This window comes from Liolophura sinensis, chromosome 11 (assembly GCF_032854445.1).
Source record: "Liolophura sinensis isolate JHLJ2023 chromosome 11, CUHK_Ljap_v2, whole genome shotgun sequence".
In the NCBI taxonomy this organism is placed as follows: Eukaryota; Metazoa; Mollusca; class Polyplacophora; order Chitonida; family Chitonidae; genus Liolophura; species Liolophura sinensis.
Genome location: NC_088305.1, coordinates 32706330 through 32727597, shown reverse-complemented (window position 1 = coordinate 32727597; position 21268 = coordinate 32706330). Strand labels below are relative to the sequence as shown.

The 21268-nt window shown below is 48.0% G+C and overlaps 1 protein-coding gene across 1 annotated transcript in view; it reads right to left on the bottom strand.

The window, feature by feature from the left end:
• The window catches only part of LOC135478327 (serine/threonine-protein phosphatase 6 regulatory ankyrin repeat subunit A-like), a gene marked incomplete at its 3' end in the record, with an annotated part of 202200 nt that overhangs the window by 91981 nt on the left and 88951 nt on the right, over nt 1-21268 (bottom strand). The window contains exons 18-19 of the mRNA XM_064758602.1: nt 20810-20908; nt 6069-6167 (exon numbers count right to left, since the gene is read on the bottom strand). Of these exons, the coding sequence (XP_064614672.1) occupies nt 6069-6167; nt 20810-20908 (198 nt within the window). The remainder of the gene's footprint in view (nt 1-6068; nt 6168-20809; nt 20909-21268) is intronic.

Below are 21268 nucleotides of genomic sequence, written 5' to 3'. Positions count from 1 at the left end.
AGAAAATTCCTCGTAGGTCCAGACCCCACATTTGTGGCGTCTATCTTTAAGCTAACCGTTGCTTCCACAAAGTTACTTCCTCTATCGGATCTGAAATCAATGACGGCTCCTCGAATAAAGACGAATCCTCGGAGAGCATTTATGAAATTGCGACATATGTGTTTAAGGTTGCTTAACGTCATGGTCAGTCATTGCCATGTAGAAAAGCACTCAAAACGACTTGATCCGAGTTCTGGACGTGGAGATACTGATGTTGATAAAGTGATTATTTGATCGTCCTGTTCGACCAAGGGTGAAAATTATTGATTTCCTCGAAGCGTCTCACCAGACCTGTTAGCTATGTGCCAATGGCTTTCAATGTAGGCGTTATCACTCGAGTTGCTATATCAGCTGGATTGCCATCCGTTGGTACGAATGACCACTATTCTGGCTTGGTTGATTTTCTGATCCTGCTGACTCTGTCACATATACACAGAATGTACGAGTTTTGCTGGCGATGTATCCGAGAACAATCTTGCTCTCCGTTTAGAATCTGACCTTGTTGGTTTGGATTTAATGTGCTCTGAAATGACTTCAGATATCTCGACAGCTAGGACAGTTGCACACAGTTCTAGACGTGGTATGTTCTGAGCGTGAAGTGGGGATACTCTTGCTTTGCCCAGAATAAATCTCCAAGTTTCTGTGTCAGTAGTCGTCTTTAAATGGCCGGCTGCGGCAAGGGCCTTCTCTGAAGCGTCACAGAAGATTTGAATCTCATTCTCTGGTATGTCTGCTAGGGATGTCGTTGCGTAGGTCCTTGGTATGTTCAAATTCTCCACAAGTCTGAAAGAATCCCTCCACTGTTCCCATTCTTCTTCAAGGTCACGTGACAGAGGTTCGTTCCAATCCTTAGTGTACGTAATGAGCTCCCGCAGAAGCAACTTTCCTTGGAGAGAGACTGGCACGACAAACCCAAGTGTGAATATTTGAACTCTCTTCAGCAAAGACAAAAGTGGAAAGTGGAGTGTCCCATAATATGCAAAGGAGACTATTGACTGACGACAGAATTCCTCTCCTAGTATACGGTTTATCACTTGAGGATACCTTGAAGGTGAAGATATCCGAGTTGAGGTCTCACAACAACCCCATGCTTCGTTGCATGGGTAAATGATCTCATCCTAATCCAAAGTCTCGAAGTTTGGTTGTCCATGCGGTAGGATACTGGTTTTGAGCACACTGACTTATTTAGGTCGGTGAATTCCGCGCAAGCAAACCAGTTATCACACTCTTTTGTTTGGAGTACTGTCCCATTCATTCAAAGTTGGAGGAGGAAATTCTGCGTCTTCTTCGACAGATTTGGCTACTAGACCGCAGGTTCATCTTCCCGAGGTCTTGATAACCCCTGTTCATGACGAAAGTGTGTACGGAAAGGTTGAGTGTGCATGTCCATTTGATCCAAAAGCTCGGCTTTGGCTAATGACACGTTGCTTTGGGCGTCTACCACCGCGTATGTACGAACTGCCATAATGGGTCGATTCTTAGGGTACATAGTATCAAGTATAAGCGTCATGTCCGACATTCGTATACCATTTGCAGTCCGTAAAGGGCGTTCCATTTCCGAGGCAACGCTTAACACTAGCCCCCAAAGACAAAGGTATTTAAGAAATTATACAAATAGGAAATAAAGCAGGTAACACACAAGAGAGAAGCGGACATCAGTTTTTAATTATACCGGTCAGACAGTGGAGATTCCAGACATGAATCCTATATCAAAGTTCAAATTTGTAGTCTATGAATGAGTTCCAGATTCGAAAATGACGAGCGTTACAGACCTTAACCGAACAGATTGTGATTCAAAGTAACGGACAAATACGTCTTTCCCGCTATCGTGTTCCAGTTGTTTCACATATTCACTTGTTCTGTGAACAATGACTCCACTGGTGATCGCAAAATGGATTGAGAATGGCGAGATTTTACGCTTCTCACATCCATAGACTCTAAACCCTGAACCTCTGCCTCGGCGGCAGCCGTTTCCGTTTCAATCCTAAGAAGGTCAAGGTCAGCTGTAAACTCTGCCTTCTTACGCTGGTTTTCTGCATCCAGTACAGCTTGACGTTTTCCACGATTAGCTTCCTTTGCAGCGTATTCAGCCCTAGCTCTTGCACAATCAGCTTCAAGATTGTCAGCTAGTACGGTTGTTTACATTGGGTGACATCCACGTTGTACACCTTGTATCATATGAGACTTCGAGTTATATGCATGCTTTAATAAACGGACGATATTAAATACGTTACAATGAAAATACGTACAGACACATTACTTATGCCTATATGACTACGCGTATTTGGAGCAGAGTTCATGCTTATATTGTGTACTTTAGGTCTTACAACGTAGTTTTTCAATATTTCCTTTTACTATGTTACTATATGTTTTTATGTTCTACATGTACTCAACTAAACTATACAAATGGACAATAAAACAGCTTCTAACATCACAAGCGGAAATTATTCTAGTTCGAAAAATATCAAAGTTCGCCTACCGCGTGGTGAATCGGTAAAATCACACAGCTGTGAACTACGAGCACTTCACGGGAAATAACAGTCAGTCAGTGTTAAATCCAAAAGGCAGGATGAGCTTAGAGTCCTAAGTCCTAAGTGAAAAGGGATTTCTTAAAATGTACAATTTAGATAACACACAAATGGTTGGGAGAATAATACCCTCTGTAACGGCGGTTACAGTACAGTGGCTAACGTCGTACTTAACAATTTTGCAGTTATACGACGACGAAGGAGTTCGTTGAGTGTATGTAATTTGCCTCCTTGTTGCTGGACGGATTTCCACCGCTATTTTATCTAGTGCTCCTTCACTGAAACGACTTACTGAAGGCAAGTAAGCCGCCCAGCCGGAGCCAGTATACTGATACGGATCAACTATCCCCTTGGTGCTGAACGCCAAGCTACAACTTCCTCTTTTTTAAGGTCTTGGGTGTGACCCGACACAGGATTGACCCTGGATCTACCGCTGCCGATGCGGACGCTCTACTAACTGTGCTATTATATGTCATTTATGTCATTTATCGGGGCCGGTCCTTGATTTTGAAGAATATGCGCTAACCGGCGTCAAATGAACAACCCAGCATAATGTGACGAACCAATTCGGTAGATCGCTCCTTGATACGTGTTTAGTTCTCATTCTGCATATGTTAGGTGGTCTCTTCGGTGGTGATGAAGGAAAGGGAATATTTACTTATATATGTCATAATGAGGCGTCCGTTGTAAATTATTGCGTGGTTTCTTCTGACATATAAAACAGTTTGTCTGCGTGGTAGGTCAGGATGACACCACCTTCCTCTTTTAATCTCTCTTCGATATCACTACTCCTCAACATCCAATAAAGTCACTGAGAAAATAAGATGGAACCATCTATTGGTACCTATCTTTAAGGATGAAATAGAATGAAAGCGCTGCAAACACAGTATAGTAAGTTTCACTCAAATAATAACCGAGAATGTCAACCATAGCGTAAGACTATTATCCAAGATTCTAGTGTGCTTCAGACTCCATTCCAGTGAACATTCGTGCGCCTCCCTGAAAATTCAGGAATAAGTGGTATGACTGGAAAGTATGTCATCGAAAGGGGATGTAGGCGTGCCTTCCGGATACTTAGAAAGGATCGCTGCAACAGTACTCTCCATATGTTCATCACATTGCAGCAAGTGTAAATCATGTATACGATCCAAGAAATACGTCTGACAATCAAGTCAACGGCAATCCCTTCAGCAATCAGTAAATGACAAACATTTTTGGTCTATACGCCGTCGTATTCACTCCCCAAATCCTCGTAATCCCAATCCGAAACATGGACTGTTTAACTATTTTAAGGACCCGATTAACGTTAACGTGGGTAAAGATAACGCATTTGAGAAATATGAAGATTTAGATCTGTTTGAAAATAATGAAATCTTGAACAGCGCAATCTGTGAGGACGAAACTGCATTTACCTTAAATAAATGTGAAGTTGGTAATTCCCAAGGCGTGGACGGACTCACTAAGGAAGTTTTTAAATTTCTCTTGTCCATTATATGTCATTTATGCTTAAGCTATACAACCATGTGTCTGATGCAGGAGAGTTCCTAAAGGTTTGGAGTCTGGGTGCTATTGTTCCCTACTTCATGAATAGCGACAGGAGTGATCGTAATAGTTATAGAGGGATTTCACTCTTAAGTATATTTGGTAAATTATTTACAACAATTATAAACAAGATACGTACAGATTGGGCCGAAGCCAGAAAAGATTTAGACAGAGTATCAAGCAGAATTTCGGCAAGAGTATTTGATATCGGACAATATATTTACCATCTCGTCATGTAACCTAAAACATCTCAGGAAATCCAAGGAGAAATTTTACCTCGCATTTATAGACTTTAGAAAGACTTATGACTTAGTTAATCGGAAAAAAACTGCTATATTCGGTAAATTCGGTGAAAATACTAAACATGGACTAAGGGGGGGAGGAGGTCTTTCAATTGTCTCAAGAGTGTTTATAATGCTGTGAGAGCTTGTGCCGTTGTGGGTCAGATTTAACTGATGTATTTGCGTGAGAAGTCAGTCTACGTCAAGACTGTATCTTAGGCCCGTTGTTATTTTTGTTATTATTAATCAGTTAAGTAACGACGCATGTATGTGTGGTAAAGATGGGATTCAACTATTCCCCGATTTTACTCATATATTTATGTCGCTTTTTGCAGATGACATAGAGCTTGTATTTTAGACTCCTAAGGGAATCCAACAACAACCTGAAACAATGCTTGATCGTCAGAAATAGAGCCTTTATGTAAATTGAGATAAATGAAAAGCTGTATTCCTTAAAGGTGGTACGTTAGGTAAAAATGAAAATGGCAGACTTGGGACAGACCCGATGGAAATCATAACATCATGTAAATATCTACGGATGGCATTTACTTGTTTCTTAAGAGAGGGTAAATCTGTAGAATATGTTGCGTCGCTAGGGAAATGGGCTCTTACTGAGGTGTTGCGAACCATGTGCTACCTTGGTGACATGTCATACGCAGTATTTTTTAATCTGTTTAATATCAAAATATAGCTTGCACTTACATACGGCTCCGCCTTATGGGGATTCCAAAGGTGTGAAGTGCTAGAAAGAGTTCAATATTTAGCATGCAAACATATTTTATAAACAGACAAATGCACCCCCAACATGTTGTCTCTCGGAGAATGTTGCCGATTTCCTGTGGTCTGTAATAGCTCTTCAAAGTGTGTTCAGTATTAGTTAAGAGTTGTTAGCTAAACTGAAGAGAGATACCCCAAAAGACTTACAATATGCTGCTCCATCTGGACTCCCAGGGGAAGCGTAATTGGGCTACTTCTCTGAAGGGAATGTTGTTCCCCCTGGGGTTTGGATAAATGTGGGTTGCTCAGGGATTTTGGGATGTTAGGTCTTTGCTTAAGAATTTTCGTGAACGACTGCATGATATGGACAGGCAGGAATGGTCTGCATCCCTCAATTTGAGCAGTACATATGATCCCCACTGTGATTACAAAGTCCACTTAGAAGAGGGAGCATATCTAACAAATCACACTTTAGCCTTGTATAAAAAATTTTGCTCAGTTCAGGAAAGAGACTGACAGGTTTCGAAATACCACCCGAGAGTTTAGATGTTTTCGCATGTGTTTCTCTGATATGGTTGGAGCTCACCTTCATATACTTTTTGTATGTCCTTGTTATGAGAATCTTGCGATTATTGACCCCACAACGTATGTGTTGACGGCTGGCCTACGAATGTTTATTTGGATACCTAGATGAAACTTTAAGTGTACACGACAGAACCGACCAAGTGCAAACTACTGGGAGATAGAATCACACAAATGAACGGCTTAAATGAAAATGGCAGTCAAACTATTAGTGAAAAAAGAGAAAGCAGAATTGAAAAGACATTGATTAATTGAGTAAAAATACGTGGTAATATCCAGTTACAATCAGTGTTTGTAACTGTGTTGTGTTTAGGTAATGAAAAAATGCAGAAAATAAATAAGAAATTATTAAGAAATTCTGTAGTCTAGAACCACGTACCTGATCCTGTACGTTTATATCAGCGCTCTTCCCTACCAGTAGACGTAGAAGATCCATACTACCACGTGATACGGCCAGGTGTAAGGCTGTTTGTCCCATCTGTGTAAACACAATCAGGAATCGGTTAAACGTAACTTAAAACCTACACAACATGTAACAGACCCTAAAAAACTGAACGTGTTTCAATTTTTTTCAATCTGCATGACATTTATATTACAGTAGTTGTGCGTTCATTACACAGAAACATGAAGATAAAGCGTCTTCCATTACATGCTGTCACCACAGTTAAACAGGTATATGGTGATTTTTAAATAACAAGTACTCAGAAATTCTCGCACCACAGAAGTTGAAAACTATCTTAGATGTGCTAAAGTCGAACGCACGAAGAAAGGCAGATTGCAAAACCCTACATTATTTGTTATACTATACGTTGACGATCTCAGTCCGAGATGAGGTAGAGATGTGTTTAGGTGCTCCAGGTTAAACACTTTTCCAGTAGCAATTCGGTGTTTACATTCCCAAGATTTAATCATGTAGTTTGAAGTGCCACGGACCCAGCGGAAATCATGAGTACAAGGGTTGCCCCCCAAAAAATGCCCTAAAGTGAGTAAAATTTAAACATTAGCATTTAACGGCTCAGCATCTTTGGGCTGCACAAAACTTCAGGAGTGTGAGAGACCGTGTATACGAATCCATTAATTCTTCCCAAGATTCTTAGTTCGATAAATCCATTTGGGATATACCTAGTAAAGGAGAGCCGATGAATATCTACCCATATACACCACCTGCCAATTAGTATCCTGAGGGAGATATATAAAGAAATGCACATATAACCAAGCTGTGCATGGGGATACTGTTCGGACGATTTTAAGAGCTCATCTCGACTAATAATTGTTGTTACCCCACATGCTGAGGTTCTGTTTCACTTTACCAAAACAACAAAGAGAAATAAATAAAGTGATTGAGCATATTGCTGAATGCTGTCTTTGTGTTCAAGAACTTAAGTTTTCCCCTGTAATATTGATTCAAACGAAACATAGCATGTAGTAGAATACACAATGCCGGTTCTGGCACACCCTCCCCTTGGTAAATAGAGGCTCCCAGCCCCTATTCCCGGCGAGGTCCAGAAGTTCGAGTATACAGAGTATAGGTTCTGGCGCACCCTCCCTGGGGGCTCTCCCCAGAACAAAATAGAGGCCCCCGCCTCATTTCGTGAAAGAAATAAGCATATTAGCCAACCCCGGCCGCACCCTCCCTGGGGGGCCCTCCCCAGAACATCATTCGGAAACTGCGTTTTTCAGATATTGCCGAGCTAGTTTTCGGCCGCGATCTATAAGCTGTTTTTTCGTGCTTTCATCGATCTCTACGGCGTTGAATGCCTTACGAGACTTATCTCCTGCTTCAGATCAGAGTAGTTCTTGAGCTCCTGAACGATTTGCTTGAACTCTACGTCTGAAATAACACCATCAGATAATGCCGTAGATACCTGCGCACGGATGCTGTTAAGTTTGGCCTCGGCCAACAGCCGTATATCGTTATGTTTCTTGGCCTTTGCGTGAAGTCGGCGGCTAACGAATTTTCCGGCGACATCTAAGACACCGCAAGCTAGGGCCGCAGCTTCCATGGCCAAGACAGCAGGGGCTGCAATTATCGTTGTGAGTAGCCCCACGCTTGCAACCCCTAGGCCCAACCCGGCCGTGAGCATGGCTGAATCACGGGCCTCGGTGGCCAAGACACCACGCCGGTACTTTCTGTACAAGGCCCGGCGGAGGTCTCGCTCAGATTCAAGCTGATTCTGTATTTTGCTGATATACTGCAGACGATGGACGTGCGCCCCGCTCTCCGGCGGCGCGGTCGGGGCCCAGGGGTTTTCAACCATGATTATCGGTGCCCCGCTCTCCGGCGGCGCGGTCGGGGCCAAGGGGTGCTAATCCATGATCGTCGGCGCCCCGCCCTCCGGCGGCAAGGGGTTTTCATCCGTGATCGTCGGGTACAGTCGTCCCATATTGTGCGTCCTACGAATCAATAACGTCGGACAACTCTAAATCGTCCTCGGGACTACTAACACGAAAGCGGCGAAGTCTTATTCCGGACTCTAAATAGATTTTCCCGAAATTTAAAGTCTCCGCCATGCCGATTCGTATACCCTCGAGAGAGCTCTTGATGATTGGTATCCCCTGGGCCTGTATTTTGATCATAATTCTGAGCTCCTTTCCATCGTGGTTTGCAAACCAATTTAGCTTCACCCCGGTAATCAAGTTGGTAGTGCTACGAGAGGCCGTGCCAAGTATGATGTCAAAGATAAGTACAGATCCAGGGTTTTCTCGTAGTGTGTCATCAAAATAGATTTGCGCGTTAAGACGCACGGTCTCTACACCCGGCGGCGCAGTTAGTGTAAAGTAACCTCTTCCTTCCATAGCTATATGACAGGCGCTGGTTGGTACATACGACACGAAAGAGGCTCCAGAGTTGAAAACTTTTTTCACCTCGGCCCCGGTGGTCTGGACCGACATCGGGGTCACTTTCACATCTATCAACCAATCGGGGTCGCGAGCTCTGGTAAGAACAAAGCGGTCTTCAAGGCGAATTAATGAGAGTTTTTGTTCTTCAATCACCTCAGACGGAGACCTGCGCTCTTGTCTGCAGAGGATGAGACATCTTCAACGGAAGCAAACGTGACAGGTTTTGCCTGTGCCCCCCCCCCCTAATCTTTTTGCGGCTGTACTTGCCACAATGAAACTGGAAGGCGTAGATTTTACCTTCCTGGCCTTGAAGTTCGAACTCAGACACATCTGCCAAGTCGCTTAAAGACAGGCACGCAGACCTGGGACCGGCTGCGTCCACCATACTCATTGTATTTCTAGGGTAGCACTGAGGTACCCTACATTCATATACTTGCCGTCTTTGTCTAAAAGCGCCACGGTTAAATGCGTTATATAGTCGGCGAGCAAGGTTTTGTACTGTGGGTTGTGAAATGAAACCGTCTACCCGCAGTTAATCCCTTAACCAGTCACGGCGATGGCCTGAAGTAGTGTGGAACCGCCACTGAAACCAGAGGGTATTCTTATGTTTTCTGATGTGCTCAGTTCATCTAAATGCACGAAGGTTTCTTTTTGCGGGACCAAGTTAGATGGCTTATCACCTTCCACAATCCCCTCTATAGGCATATTCCCGTTGGAGAACCCTAAGATGGGGGCATGCTCTTGGAGCGTTATGATGGCATTTCTAGGGAGGGTAAGGACTAAGCGGCCTGTAACTTCATTCATTTCCAGAGAAACCCCATGCGGGCGGAATATGTCCTTGATCAGCATACAGACATTTTAATAGCCCATTGGCACTTCAACATGTTTGCCCTCAAGCCCACTCCGGAGGGGATATTCACCCAGGCCGGGCAGAATGTTATCTCGCGAAGGGCTGTTTTAAGGCGCCCGTCGAGGTTGTTAAGGGCATGAGGCAGCGTGTGCTGTGCCCCATTTAGAATGTCAGTCAATGTGATGAATATCTTAGCCACGATGAACAGCGAGGCTTAGAGGTTCAATAGAGAGGCCACTTACAAGGTCGGGACATTTCGTAGTATCCAAACCCACGCAGAGCAGCTCACGTGCTTTGACATCTACGTCGATGAAAAAAAGGCCTTTCCGGTCCAGTTCATAGATGTATTGGCCAAGTACTGGCTGCCAAAGATAACCAGCAATATAATTGTTCCGGCCTGGAACACCAATCCTATGCAATTCTGGTAGAACCAAGTCAACTTCGCGGTCTGGTGCGCAACCACGGGCTGTGGCGTCTCTGCGAAAGACCATCTACTCGCCCCCGACCAACGAATAAGGGCCCTGTACACGTTCCATGTGTATTACCAAGTCAGGCGGATCTTGGAAGAGATCCAGGCTCCCCTGCCGCAAGACAGAGCGTGGGCGGCATTCAAAAACCCCTACGACGAGAGGGCCTATGAGAGGATTTGTAGGGAGTTCCCCGTAGATGTGCACACAGACTGGAGGCGCAGGAGGGTGAATCACGGCGTCGGAGTGGCATATTTCTATATCACGAGAACGGGCTACAGCCCCATTGCGAATAGGACCTTCGTTCCGAGCCATTTCCTCTCCGATCGACCTTCCGTCTGCAACCAAACGCTACCAGGACGTGCTACAGTATGCCGGGAGCGCTGTAGACTTTGTGTATGGCATAGGCTTATATATGGCCCCCAGCGACATGCTTCTGCAGATCGGCCATGTGGCGAACTACAACAACAAACTCGTCGTGGCCACAGAGGACCAGAAGCTAGGCGCCAATGAGGGTGTGAACGCTAAAGTGCCGCCCACTTTGCACAAGCGCGCACCTTCCCACGGGATCGTTGAGCCACAAGAAAGCGTCCCACTACCCACCGCGCGCGTTCAGCATGTTGCAGCGCGCCGCAAAGCGGCTGAAGAACCCCTATTTCCAAAGCAAAAGAATCACGATGCGGAGAAGACAGCCATCTTCGTCGCTGGGGTTGGTATCGGCTTACTGCTGCTGTGGACTATGCGTTAAATACTTGGAAACAGCCACGAGCCACCTACTGCGACGACTAGAGCCCAGACATTATCGGCCAGCCACCCAGCCGCTTTGCCGAGAAGGTTCAGTAGCCAGGACACGATACTGCCAATAATACCCGGAATCGTAGCGGCAGCCTTCCCAGCCAGCTTGCCAAGGGCGCGCGCCAGGGACTGGTGATGCTTTTTCACCCATTCTTTAAGGCCACGCCCGTCGGATGGAGGTGGCGTTGGCTGGATGCCCCCGCCTGTCACGCCAGTCAACGCCAGCTTTATCGCTAGACCCAGTGTCGAGATCGCCATCCCAATTGCCGTGAGAATGGAGACCACGGTTATTCCCTGCTCCCGCAAGAGGGTGCGGACGCGCTCGGCCAGAGTGGTATCCGTGTGTAGGATGCGATCGATCGTCTGCTTGATGCGGCGTATTTGCGTGCGCAGGGCTTCGGCCGTTAAAGAGGCTGCTTCGAGCCGGGCCACCCTCACGTCCTCGAGATTCCTCATCCGGTCTTCGATCCGGCTCCGGGAGAATTCATCAGAGGCCTCCTCCAACTTGTGTTTTTGTTTTGCGATGTCCTAATCGAGACTTGACAGCTTGGCGAGGTTATTCGCGTGTTCGCCTTCCGAGGTCTGCAGTGCCTTGTCAAGCCCCAGAAGTTCTCGCGTGGGAAGAGGAGGGTCGTTTATCGTTTCAAGAGCCCGCCCGACCTCACTATCCGTCAAGCTTGTTTCCAGTGTGTGGACAGCATCATTGGCCTTTTTCGCTGGTTGGTTTAATTCCTTTAGCTCCATCGTATCTGCCTCGGCGGCCGCGGCACCGAGTTCTGACCTCTCTGTCTCCAGGGCCGCAACTGCTGCCGGATGCAACGATGGCTGGATTGTCTTTTTCCAGTTTCCAAAGCCCAGCCCCAGTCGAATAGCTTTACCCCATTCTTTTTGGTTGGTGATTAATGAGAGGGCTTTCGTTTCACTTGTTCGTTTGTTGATGATTTTCACATCGCCGTAATCCTTGAGTCGCACTTTCCGTACTTCGCTAATCTCAAAAATCTCGTAACAGGGAGTGAGGCTTTTGGTGGGGAGGCCATACATCTCCTCCAAGTTTTTGTAATAATCTTTAACGGCTTGCGCTAATATCCTTCCTTCTGGGGATTTGAGGAACTCATCAAAGTTTTGTTGCTCGGGAACATTATTACCCGCAAGGAGAGGGGTCAACTCGTCGTCGATGTTGTTGTCCTCTCTTCTGGCATAGTCTTGGGCGTCGTTGTTGTCCTCTCTGGAGTCGTTAAATGTCGGGTTATCAAAGCCATAGCCCTCCATAATCCTCGTATTGAACATTGCAAGGTATACCTTCAATACACACAATGGATGCATACGGACGCAAGCTAAACCCCTTCAGAACACTCTGTAAGCCTCGGGGCGTAAAAGGTGTACGGCAGTCCTTTGTCATCACCAACAACCCGAGTACGATCGACCCGAATCAACAACTCTTGGTCCGCTTCCTTAACCTCGGCGCAAATGACGTCATTGTGCCCGGTACCGTGCGCTTGGCCTTCTCGATCACAATCAGAAGGCATCGGCAGCGAAAACATGCTTAAACTTCGAGTCGGAGCGGAGGACGCAAGTGACCACGATGCGGGAGAAAATGCCATCGCTAGCGCCTTTGGCAGCCGGTTCCACATCCCGCTAGACTTGGAGCTTCTAGATAGCCACATGGCATTCTACCAGAGTGCCTTGGCCGACCAAATGGAGTACAAACTGACGTTTAACGATTACGGCCGGGTCATCCAGGCAACAGACGATGCCGACGCGACTTACACCATCGACAACATCAGCCTGGAGTTCGATACGGTCACCGAAGAGAAGCTCGCTAGACAGATCCGCACCCAGTTTGCCGGGGGCGTCTCTATTCTGTATGATCGCGTCCTCCGCCACCGAAAGTTTGTGAAGGACAAGTGTGATACTCTCTGGAACATAAACCTGAACACGCCCGCGAGAGCAATGAAGGGCATCCTCATGCTGTTCGGGACTAAAGGAACCCCGTGGAAGAGGAGGTCGGAATCCTTCTACAACCCGAAGATCACCAAAGTAGAAGTCACAATAGAAGGGGTCCCCAATCAGCTGTACAGCCAGGCATGCGGGCGTACCAGCTATGGGGCGAGGTCCAGAGGTTCTTCGCCAGCTCACCCCTACGAAAGCGGGACCCTGAGGTGGCCAGGGTCGTTAAAGACTTAGGCCTGGCAGGCGTCTCCCTGGAAGAGTTCTTGACGCACAAGCACGCCTTCTGGCTTGACCTTCGGCCAAGCGACGATGACGAGCTGCATGGCAGTTGGGGGCGCGCTCTGAACGCCAGCGAGGGGATTACGATACAGGTGACAAAGGAGAGAGAAGAGCCCGGCGTGTTGAAGGTATATCTCTATGTGATCATGGACGCAAAGCTGCACATCCAGAATGGTAGATTCGTTAGCGCGCTTTATTGATGACGCCCACTGCACGATTATCTGTGGGCAGACGAACTGCGGCAAAACAGTCTTCGTGCTGGACCTGCTTGAGGGTCCTTTCCGCGGTTTCTTTCATCACATTGTGATCCTGTGCACCACTCTTAAGCATAACGAGGCGTACCGGCGGCGATGGATACTGTCTGACCCTGAGGTCTATTGTTTTGACCCCGACGAGAGGCTCAACGACTGCCTGAGAGCTTTCTACAGATTGTTCGAGGGGGAGCCCACCCTATACATCATCGATGATTGTAGCGCGTTGGAGGCGATGAAAAAGAAACAAAAATTGCTGTCATTTATGGCTTTCTCGGGCCGTCATGCAAAGCAAAGCGTCTGGGTCCTCAGAAATACAACGCCATCCTCAAAGACTTCCGCGAGCAGACAAGGTGGGTGGCTTTATTCCACTGCAAAGATCGGCAGTCGTTCAACGAATGCCTGGAGGAGAACTACATCATCGAGGCCGAGAGCGAAAAGGCAGAGGTTCGACATAAGCTCAAGAACAATCCGCATTCTAAGCTCCTGCTAATGACTGATACGCCCGCCACATCTAAGATTATATATTAGACGTAGGCGCCCCTTTCCAATAAAGCATGGATACCGACGAGCTTATAGACGAGATTCTGGGCGCAGAGGAGGAGCCCGGCCGAAGCCAACAGCCCGACCCCAGCCAACAGCCCAGCCCCAGCCAACAGCCCGACCACAGCCAACAAGATGATGCACGGAAGCACAGGGATAGGCTGGCAGCACTTGCGGCGGGTGGGAAGGCCAAGCGATATCTTGGAAAAGACGTAACAGCCGCTGAGATCGACGCCATGAGCGACGAAGACGTTGAAAGGTTGTACTCCCGGTACAAGGCTAAGCTCGGTGTTCGGATGGTTAACAGTCCCGGAGGTATGTTCTTGAGATCATATGTAAGGGCGGCCAGCTAGCTCCTACCTATCCCACCCGAGAATCGACCAAAGCTAATGGCACATCCCGCCACGGACCCATTTGTTGAACAGGCGCTTAGCAGTGATAGCTGCTGGCTATACTACTGCTATAGTAAGTACTTAGCTTCGTTAACCATGGCGTTGACCACTACTGAGCACTGCTCATTTAAACACAACTGCTGTCCTAGAAATGAGCCGTATGATCCAGAGGAACATGAGCACAACGAATCCGGAAGGCCCGAAGAAAGAGGAGATTGTGACAGCGGATTCTACGAATGACAGCCCTGCGAAGAATTCCCAAAAAGTCGCTGCGGGTCGAGCGGGTGCTGCAGCGAGAAAGGCCAAGGCTAAAAAGCTCAAGGACGAGCTTCGCGAGGCAAAGGCTGCTTTGCTTGGCGCAGCTGATTCCACAAAGAAACAGCCGGATTCTACGAAGGAGGGGGGAGCTGCGAAGGAACCGGATTCTACGAAGGCACACCAAGTCACCCACTGCAGGGCGCCCCTGGCGTTATTAGGCGTTGGCAGCCTTGCAGTGCTAGTGTTGCTACGCGTGTGGCTCAGCCGCTATACAGCACATGCACAAGGTGCAGATATTACGCTACATGCACGAGGTGCAGATATCACACCGCATAAAAAGAATCTCCATTTGAATACACGTCGCGAAATAGAGCAGCAAGTCTACTCCACCCGGTGACGGAAATGTGCTAGTCAACGCGGCCTACCACGCCGCTGTGGTCTCTCTCCTGGCTACTGGGTACGCTCGTCTCGGCCAGATATTCCTGAAAGGAGCCCTCCCGAAGCTGGACTTCGTGACGTCGGCATGGTCCTTGCAGATGTAGGCCTGGCCTTGTTTTTGAAGGAACTGCTAATTAAACAAGGGCTCCTTCCTCCCAATATGATCAAGTAGTAATGGCCTCCATCACAATGATGATGGGCGGCGCCCTCGTAAACGCTTTGGCCTTCAGCGGGAGCAGCTATATGTTTTCGATGCTAAGGAGTTCCGGTGTCGACGAAGAGCGGAGGAGCCATGACCGCGCTGTAGAGCCCGAAAGCGCACTGAGCGCTTGGACTGGATCAACGATGAACTCCGCCGCCAGGGCCACGCTGTCCAAACGTTCCGGGATGTCGACGCTGCAATCCGCGAGTATTCTAGGGTCACGGGCAAAACTCTTACACGCGATGCACGCGAGGCGCTGCTGGGCTCAGAGCCACAGCTCTCCGATTTCTATGTGCCTAGTGAAGATCAAATAAAAAACACCGCAAGATGACCTTCGTCATCCTGCTGATGTGTGTGGTTGGGGGTGTGAGTTACGGAATCGCAAAACTCACCAAGTATTCCGAACTGACTGTGCCGGACTCGCCATCGAGCTCCTCGCCGTATGGCAGGCACGATCTTAGTAGTGAAGTGGTTCTGCGCATGCAAATACGCCGCGATGATTAACATCTTTTTCGTCGCAAATCTGTTAGTGGGCTGCTAGAATACCTTGATGACATAGCTAGTAAGGTGTCTGCTCGCCTGGCAAATATCTACTACAGCCCTCGTGGGTACTGAAAGGGTCTCGCCGCCATCCAGAAACTTGCCACTGCGGCTAAAGTTTCCGAAGATGTGATCCGGGCCTGCTTTAAAAAAAGGCTATCTGTCAGATATACCTGCCTCGTCCCCGAAAAATACCGAGGCCTATGTTCGATGTTTCCACGCCGAATAACATCCACCAAGCCGATCTTTTATATCTACCACATGACCGGCGAGGCCGGAAGCTGTATAAGTACGCGCTGACAGTTGTTGATGTCGCTTCTCGCTACAGGGAGGCGGAACCTCTGGCTACTAAAGATTCCAAAGAAGTCGCTGATGCTCTTTCTCGCATTTACAAGCGGGGACCCCTTCAATGGTCGAAGCTTCTCCATATTGACCCTGGGCGCGAGTTTATGTGTGCGGTGAGCCAACTGCTGGCCAAACACGATGTCACAGTCCGCAGAGGCCGCGTGGATATCCACCGAGACCAAGGCATAGTGGAGGGTTTCAACCGTACTCTGGCTAAGCGGCTCTTTGGACATCAGTACGCCCAGGAGATGCGCCTCCCTCCCGAACACCGGTCTACTGAATGGGTGGCTCGGCTGCCCTCTGTTGTGGCCGCTTTGAATAACGAGACAACGAGACTGATCGGTAAAAGGGCGAAAGATGCCATCAAGGCAAAAGGGGTGCCCCATAAGCCTTCCTCGACGGTTCCAGGTCGTCCCGTTGGACTTAATGAGCGCAAGATCCCCGAGGGTGTTGGCGTTTGTTATCTCTAACAGCCTGGAGAGCTGGAGGGCGGCCGCCGTCGCGCGACTGATTCTGTGTGGTCTCTAGAGATATATCGGCTTGGGCGCTCTGTCACAAAGCCTAATGAACCCGTGCTGTACTATCTAGACGATACGTCGATGGCCCGCGACGGGGATTCGTTTTCGTGAGGAGTTGCTTATAATGCCTCCCTATTCTCAGCTGTAGGTTCCGGTAGTGCAGGACGTACCGTTCCTTGTTGCGGAGGTTGGGGGCCAGCTTTTCGACCTCGGTAGGCGCTTTCTTGCCGAGAAGACCGTGCTGATAGCCCGACATTCACTCCTTCTGGACCACCAGACGCTCCGGGGCTAATGGGTAGCCGTTATGTGCGTTATGTAGGTCGGCCGGATACTCTAGGTCGACCTCGATGATGTAACCGGAAGGACTATGGTGGGGGTGGGTAGCAACCGATTCACCAAGACGCCGCGCGTCATCTACCCACTGGAAGCCGCCCGTTGGAAGGAACTGACTCATAGCCCAGCCATATAGATTATTGGCGTCTAGGTATTGGATGTAGCTGTTTGGACTTTCTGGGTTGTATCCCTCCACCTGCGGATTATTGGCTTTGGCGTGTCGCTTACTTACCATGGAGCTTCCTCCTCGCAACCCCTTCTCAATGAAGAGATGTTGGTCGTAGTCGGTCAACAGCTCCAGCTCTACCCCGGTCTTCTTGAACAGCGCATCCCACGAGAGACCTGGGCTCGTAAAGTAGGGATTGGGGTTCAAACCATACTGCCGTAAACAAGTCTTCCGGAAGGCCTCAAACACATCAGCCAACATCGCGTGCTGCGACAGTGTAGTCTCCCAGATCGGTGCAGTCAAATACCTTCCATACCTGTTGAGCGTGGATGTAGTCCTGGATAGCGTGGATGGCGTGGATGTAGTCCTCATCGCTAATGCCTCCGACTTTGAGCTTACTGTAGAAAGCGTCTTTAGGTGGGAGGCTGGACTCGTCGAAGCGCTTCCAGGAGTCCATATACTCATACGGGTAGACGCCCTTGAGCATGAGTAACTTGCGTTTTTCTTTGGCAGGCTCATACCGGACTGTGATGTGGAAAGCCTCAGGTTTGTTGGCTTCTACCATATTGTCAAGGGAAGCCGGTAAGAATTGAACGCTGTCGATGAAGCGGAGTTGCCCCAGCGAGAAGGAGATGTACTTTTCCGTGTAGTTGGGGACGCAGGACATGCGGCCCTCCGCCTTACTTATGGCTTGTATCAGGAGGTGCCCGTCGTAGCCCCGTATGTTGTGGAAGACTACTGGTATGGCTGTCTTGGGACGCAGCCGCAACTTTAGGTTGCATACGTTATAGGCCGCGCCTCTGTACTTGCCGGTGATATGGCAGTTATCGCGCACAGAATCGGCGCATAGAGGCTTCTCACACACGTGGCAGGTTGCGGCGTTGTTGTGGGCCTGTCAGTCCTGGGGAGTCATCCTCATGGCTATAGGGTTGGCTAGAACATTTTGGATTTCCCGCTCCCCCTGTTGGAGAGCTCTGAGGAAGTGTTCCGTCGCGTTAGGGCCTCTGTATTCCACGTGGTGTTTTGTTTGCCCGTCACACGGCACCACAACATAGCAGTAACTACATGGCTCGTGGTGCTGAGTCTTTTGAGTGCTGCTCACTGTAGGTGACGGCAATGGGCCTTTAACCTTTTTGGTTAGAGCCTCAAAATCGGCATATATGATGAACGGAGCCGGTAGCTGTTTGTGGTGGTTCTGGAAGGAGACCTTGTTTTCCCCCTCCTGGGGCATTTCCATCTTCACCGCCGTCTGGCCCATCCCTCGGCATTCAGGTTTATGCGCCTCGAGCAGGTCCTCCCTTGTGTAACCGTGTATATAACGCTCGCACAAGTGTTTACGATGTTGTGTCTTACTTTCTTGGGACAGGAAACGATCGAGGTCTTTTATCCACGTATTGTGGAATTTGCCTGCCTTCTCAATCAGCAGCAGATTGATTCGGGGCGTGTCGCCGGGCTGCTTGCTGAGACGGTCCACGATCACACCTTTCTCCCACCCGAACACGTTGATGGCGAGGCCGTTATTTCCCTCCACTTTAGGGATCTGAGAGATGTGAGTGGGAGCGTCGATCCCACCAAAGTGAAGACCATCATTGGTGGGATACTTGGTTGGTCTCTGGGGGTTTCTGGCGGCTGGAAATAAGGCAGACCGGAGTGCCCATCCGAGGCAGTCGTCGTCTTTGTTCTTCACATTGATGACTGCTTTCTTATCACTCACAGCTGCAGGTAAGGGGATGTAGGACCCGCCTCTAAGGGGCTGATACCTTGCAATGTCAAGCCAGAGTGTTTGCACGCTATTAACAACCCACCCTGACCCTCGCTGTGTCCATTTTTCTAGCGCCTCCTGGATGGTGGGGAAGACCTTATCTAGAGCCCCGTCAATGTCACCGACCTCTAGGAGGGCCTCCTGTTTGCTGCGGAATACTGGGCTGGTATACTCTTCACTGCCATCGGCGTGGGCCTTTCGCAGCTGAACCCTGAGGCCTAGTTGGAATTTAACCTCGTCGAGTGCCAGGATCTCTTCTTCTAGCTTCTGGCGAATAATGGCTCGAATTTCTTCTAAGAAGGCTACTGGGTCGTCCAAACACCTTCGGGTGCGCTGCCAGGCCCGGGGGAGATTCCTTATGGCCCGGCCGGTGTTAGTGAATTCTAGTTTCTTTTCACCCTGTATTCCGCCTAGCAATTCATCCAACTCCTCGTTACTGAGGGGGTTCTTGACGTCTTGCTTCAACTCCTCGTTACATCGGGAGTTCTTGCTGTCTTGCAGCCGCTTCCACTCAGCCACAGCCGTTTTATGCCTGTCGAGGATCCCCTGCAATTCTTCCAAGGCATTGCGGGACCGTGGGTACTTGGGCCGCACACCTGGGAGCGTCTCAAACTCCTCTCGTGATGCTCGCTCTTTATGATGGTGGTTCATTGTACGCGTCGTATGCCTAGTGGTGCTGTTTCTCTAACTCTAAATTTCGAGCGCCGATATCTGCCTGGTGGTGCTGTTTCTCTAATTGTAAATTTCTATAGCCGCCAGCCGGTTGAACTCGTCCAAGAAAGCCTTGCGCCTCTGCCACCTTTCCCGCATCTGGGCATTATGATATCCACAGGCCATGCAAAGCCGAAGTCGGTTTTTAACGCCCCGACCACAGCTAATACATGGCTGGGTGCCAAGACCCTTCTGCAGACTGGCTAAATGAATCCCGCAGTACTCCCCCAGACAGCTCTTACCACAGAGCTCCGTGCAGCCAATGGGTAGCCACCGGCACTTATTGTAACCCCTTGGCATGTTGTATACACAGTTGGTGTAAAAGCATACCTGGTGCAATTGGTATGTCTAATAGAACCCGAGAAGGGGCTGGGGGCCTCTATTTTGTTCTGGGGAGGGCCCCCAGGGAGGGTGCGCCAGAACCTATACTCTGTATACTAGAACTTCTGGACCTCGCCGGGAATAGGGGCTGGGGGCCTCTATTTACCAAGTGGAGGGTGTGCCAGAACCGGCATTGTGTATACTACTCATGTTTACAAAAAACTTCAGTAAACCTGAAGAAGATTTTTATTTCCCTGGATATGTCACCGTAAGGGAAAGCAGTGTGTGTGGAAGTAGAGGTGGACTTGCCATGCTTGTCAGGCTTGGCCACTCATTTACTGAAGTGAAGATACCGTCATTTACATGTATTGAATGTCATTGTTTCCCGATAATCAGAGACAGTAATATGCCATTAATGTTGTAAATTTCTACATGTAAAACCCATGTAAGATTCCACACTACACAGATCGCAAGGCCTTCTGAACCACTGGTGTCTGAATCCTGTTATTTGTAGTGGACTTAATACACATCACTCTGTGTGGGGTAGACCAGTAAATGACAAATATGGTAGAACCGTGTGTGAGGTTATCCAGAATAATGAGATAGTGGTATTTAATGATGATTCTGGGCTCGTTAACATGGGCATTCACAGAAGGTTTCAGCAATTGATCTCACACTATCATGCAATAGACTGAGATCCTTGTGCACATGGTCAGTAGATTATCACTCCCCATGTGGATGTGAGTTCCCGGCATGAAACATCCAGGTTCATTCCCCATGTGGAAAATGAAAAAAGTGGACTGAGACAAATATAGCAAAGCGTGTGAAGCACACAAAATATTATCACTTGTTTAAGTGAAGCAGTCAGTGCGACTATACCAGAAAAATTGAGGCATACTTGATTTATCTGCAAACAAATTGATCAAACTTTTCTGTAAATGTCTAGAAATTTTAATACTTTAAAAATTTAAAAAATGAAGCAGTAAAATATTTTACATGTATATAAAACAGAAGACGGTACAGGCAATTGACGGTTGAGAAAATGAAAGTTCCCTTTTTTGTGCCTGGTTACACGATTACGGGACGAGTCGTTCCGCAATCATATTTCACTCTGCCCAAATCTCCACAATAAGTCATCGTTAAAACATAAAACAGTACCGGATTCTGAACGTTGACATCATTGCTGTTCTCAACTAGAAGACGAAGGACGTCCAGGTTACTACCTGACAATGCCAGCTGTAAAGCGGTCTGTCCTCTCTGTGTAAACAAAAACAGGATTTGCTAAAATCTTGACACAAAAATACAACATGGTGTATTCCATAAAAAACAGACCACGTTCCCCATCTTCACAATCTGCAGGATATTTATATATATATTATAGTAGTTGTGAGTCTATTCCACATAGAGATTAAGACAAATCGTCTTCCGTTACATGCTGTCTCCACCCGGAAACAGGTATATGGTCATGCCTTGATGATAAGTATTCAGATAGTCTTGCACCACATTGTCGAAAACTCTATTTAAATCCTCTAGACATACGCAGTGGTAATATGTTATCGAGAAATCAAAACGGTCAGATCTAAGCCCAATGCCGTATTTATGTACACTAAACAAAAT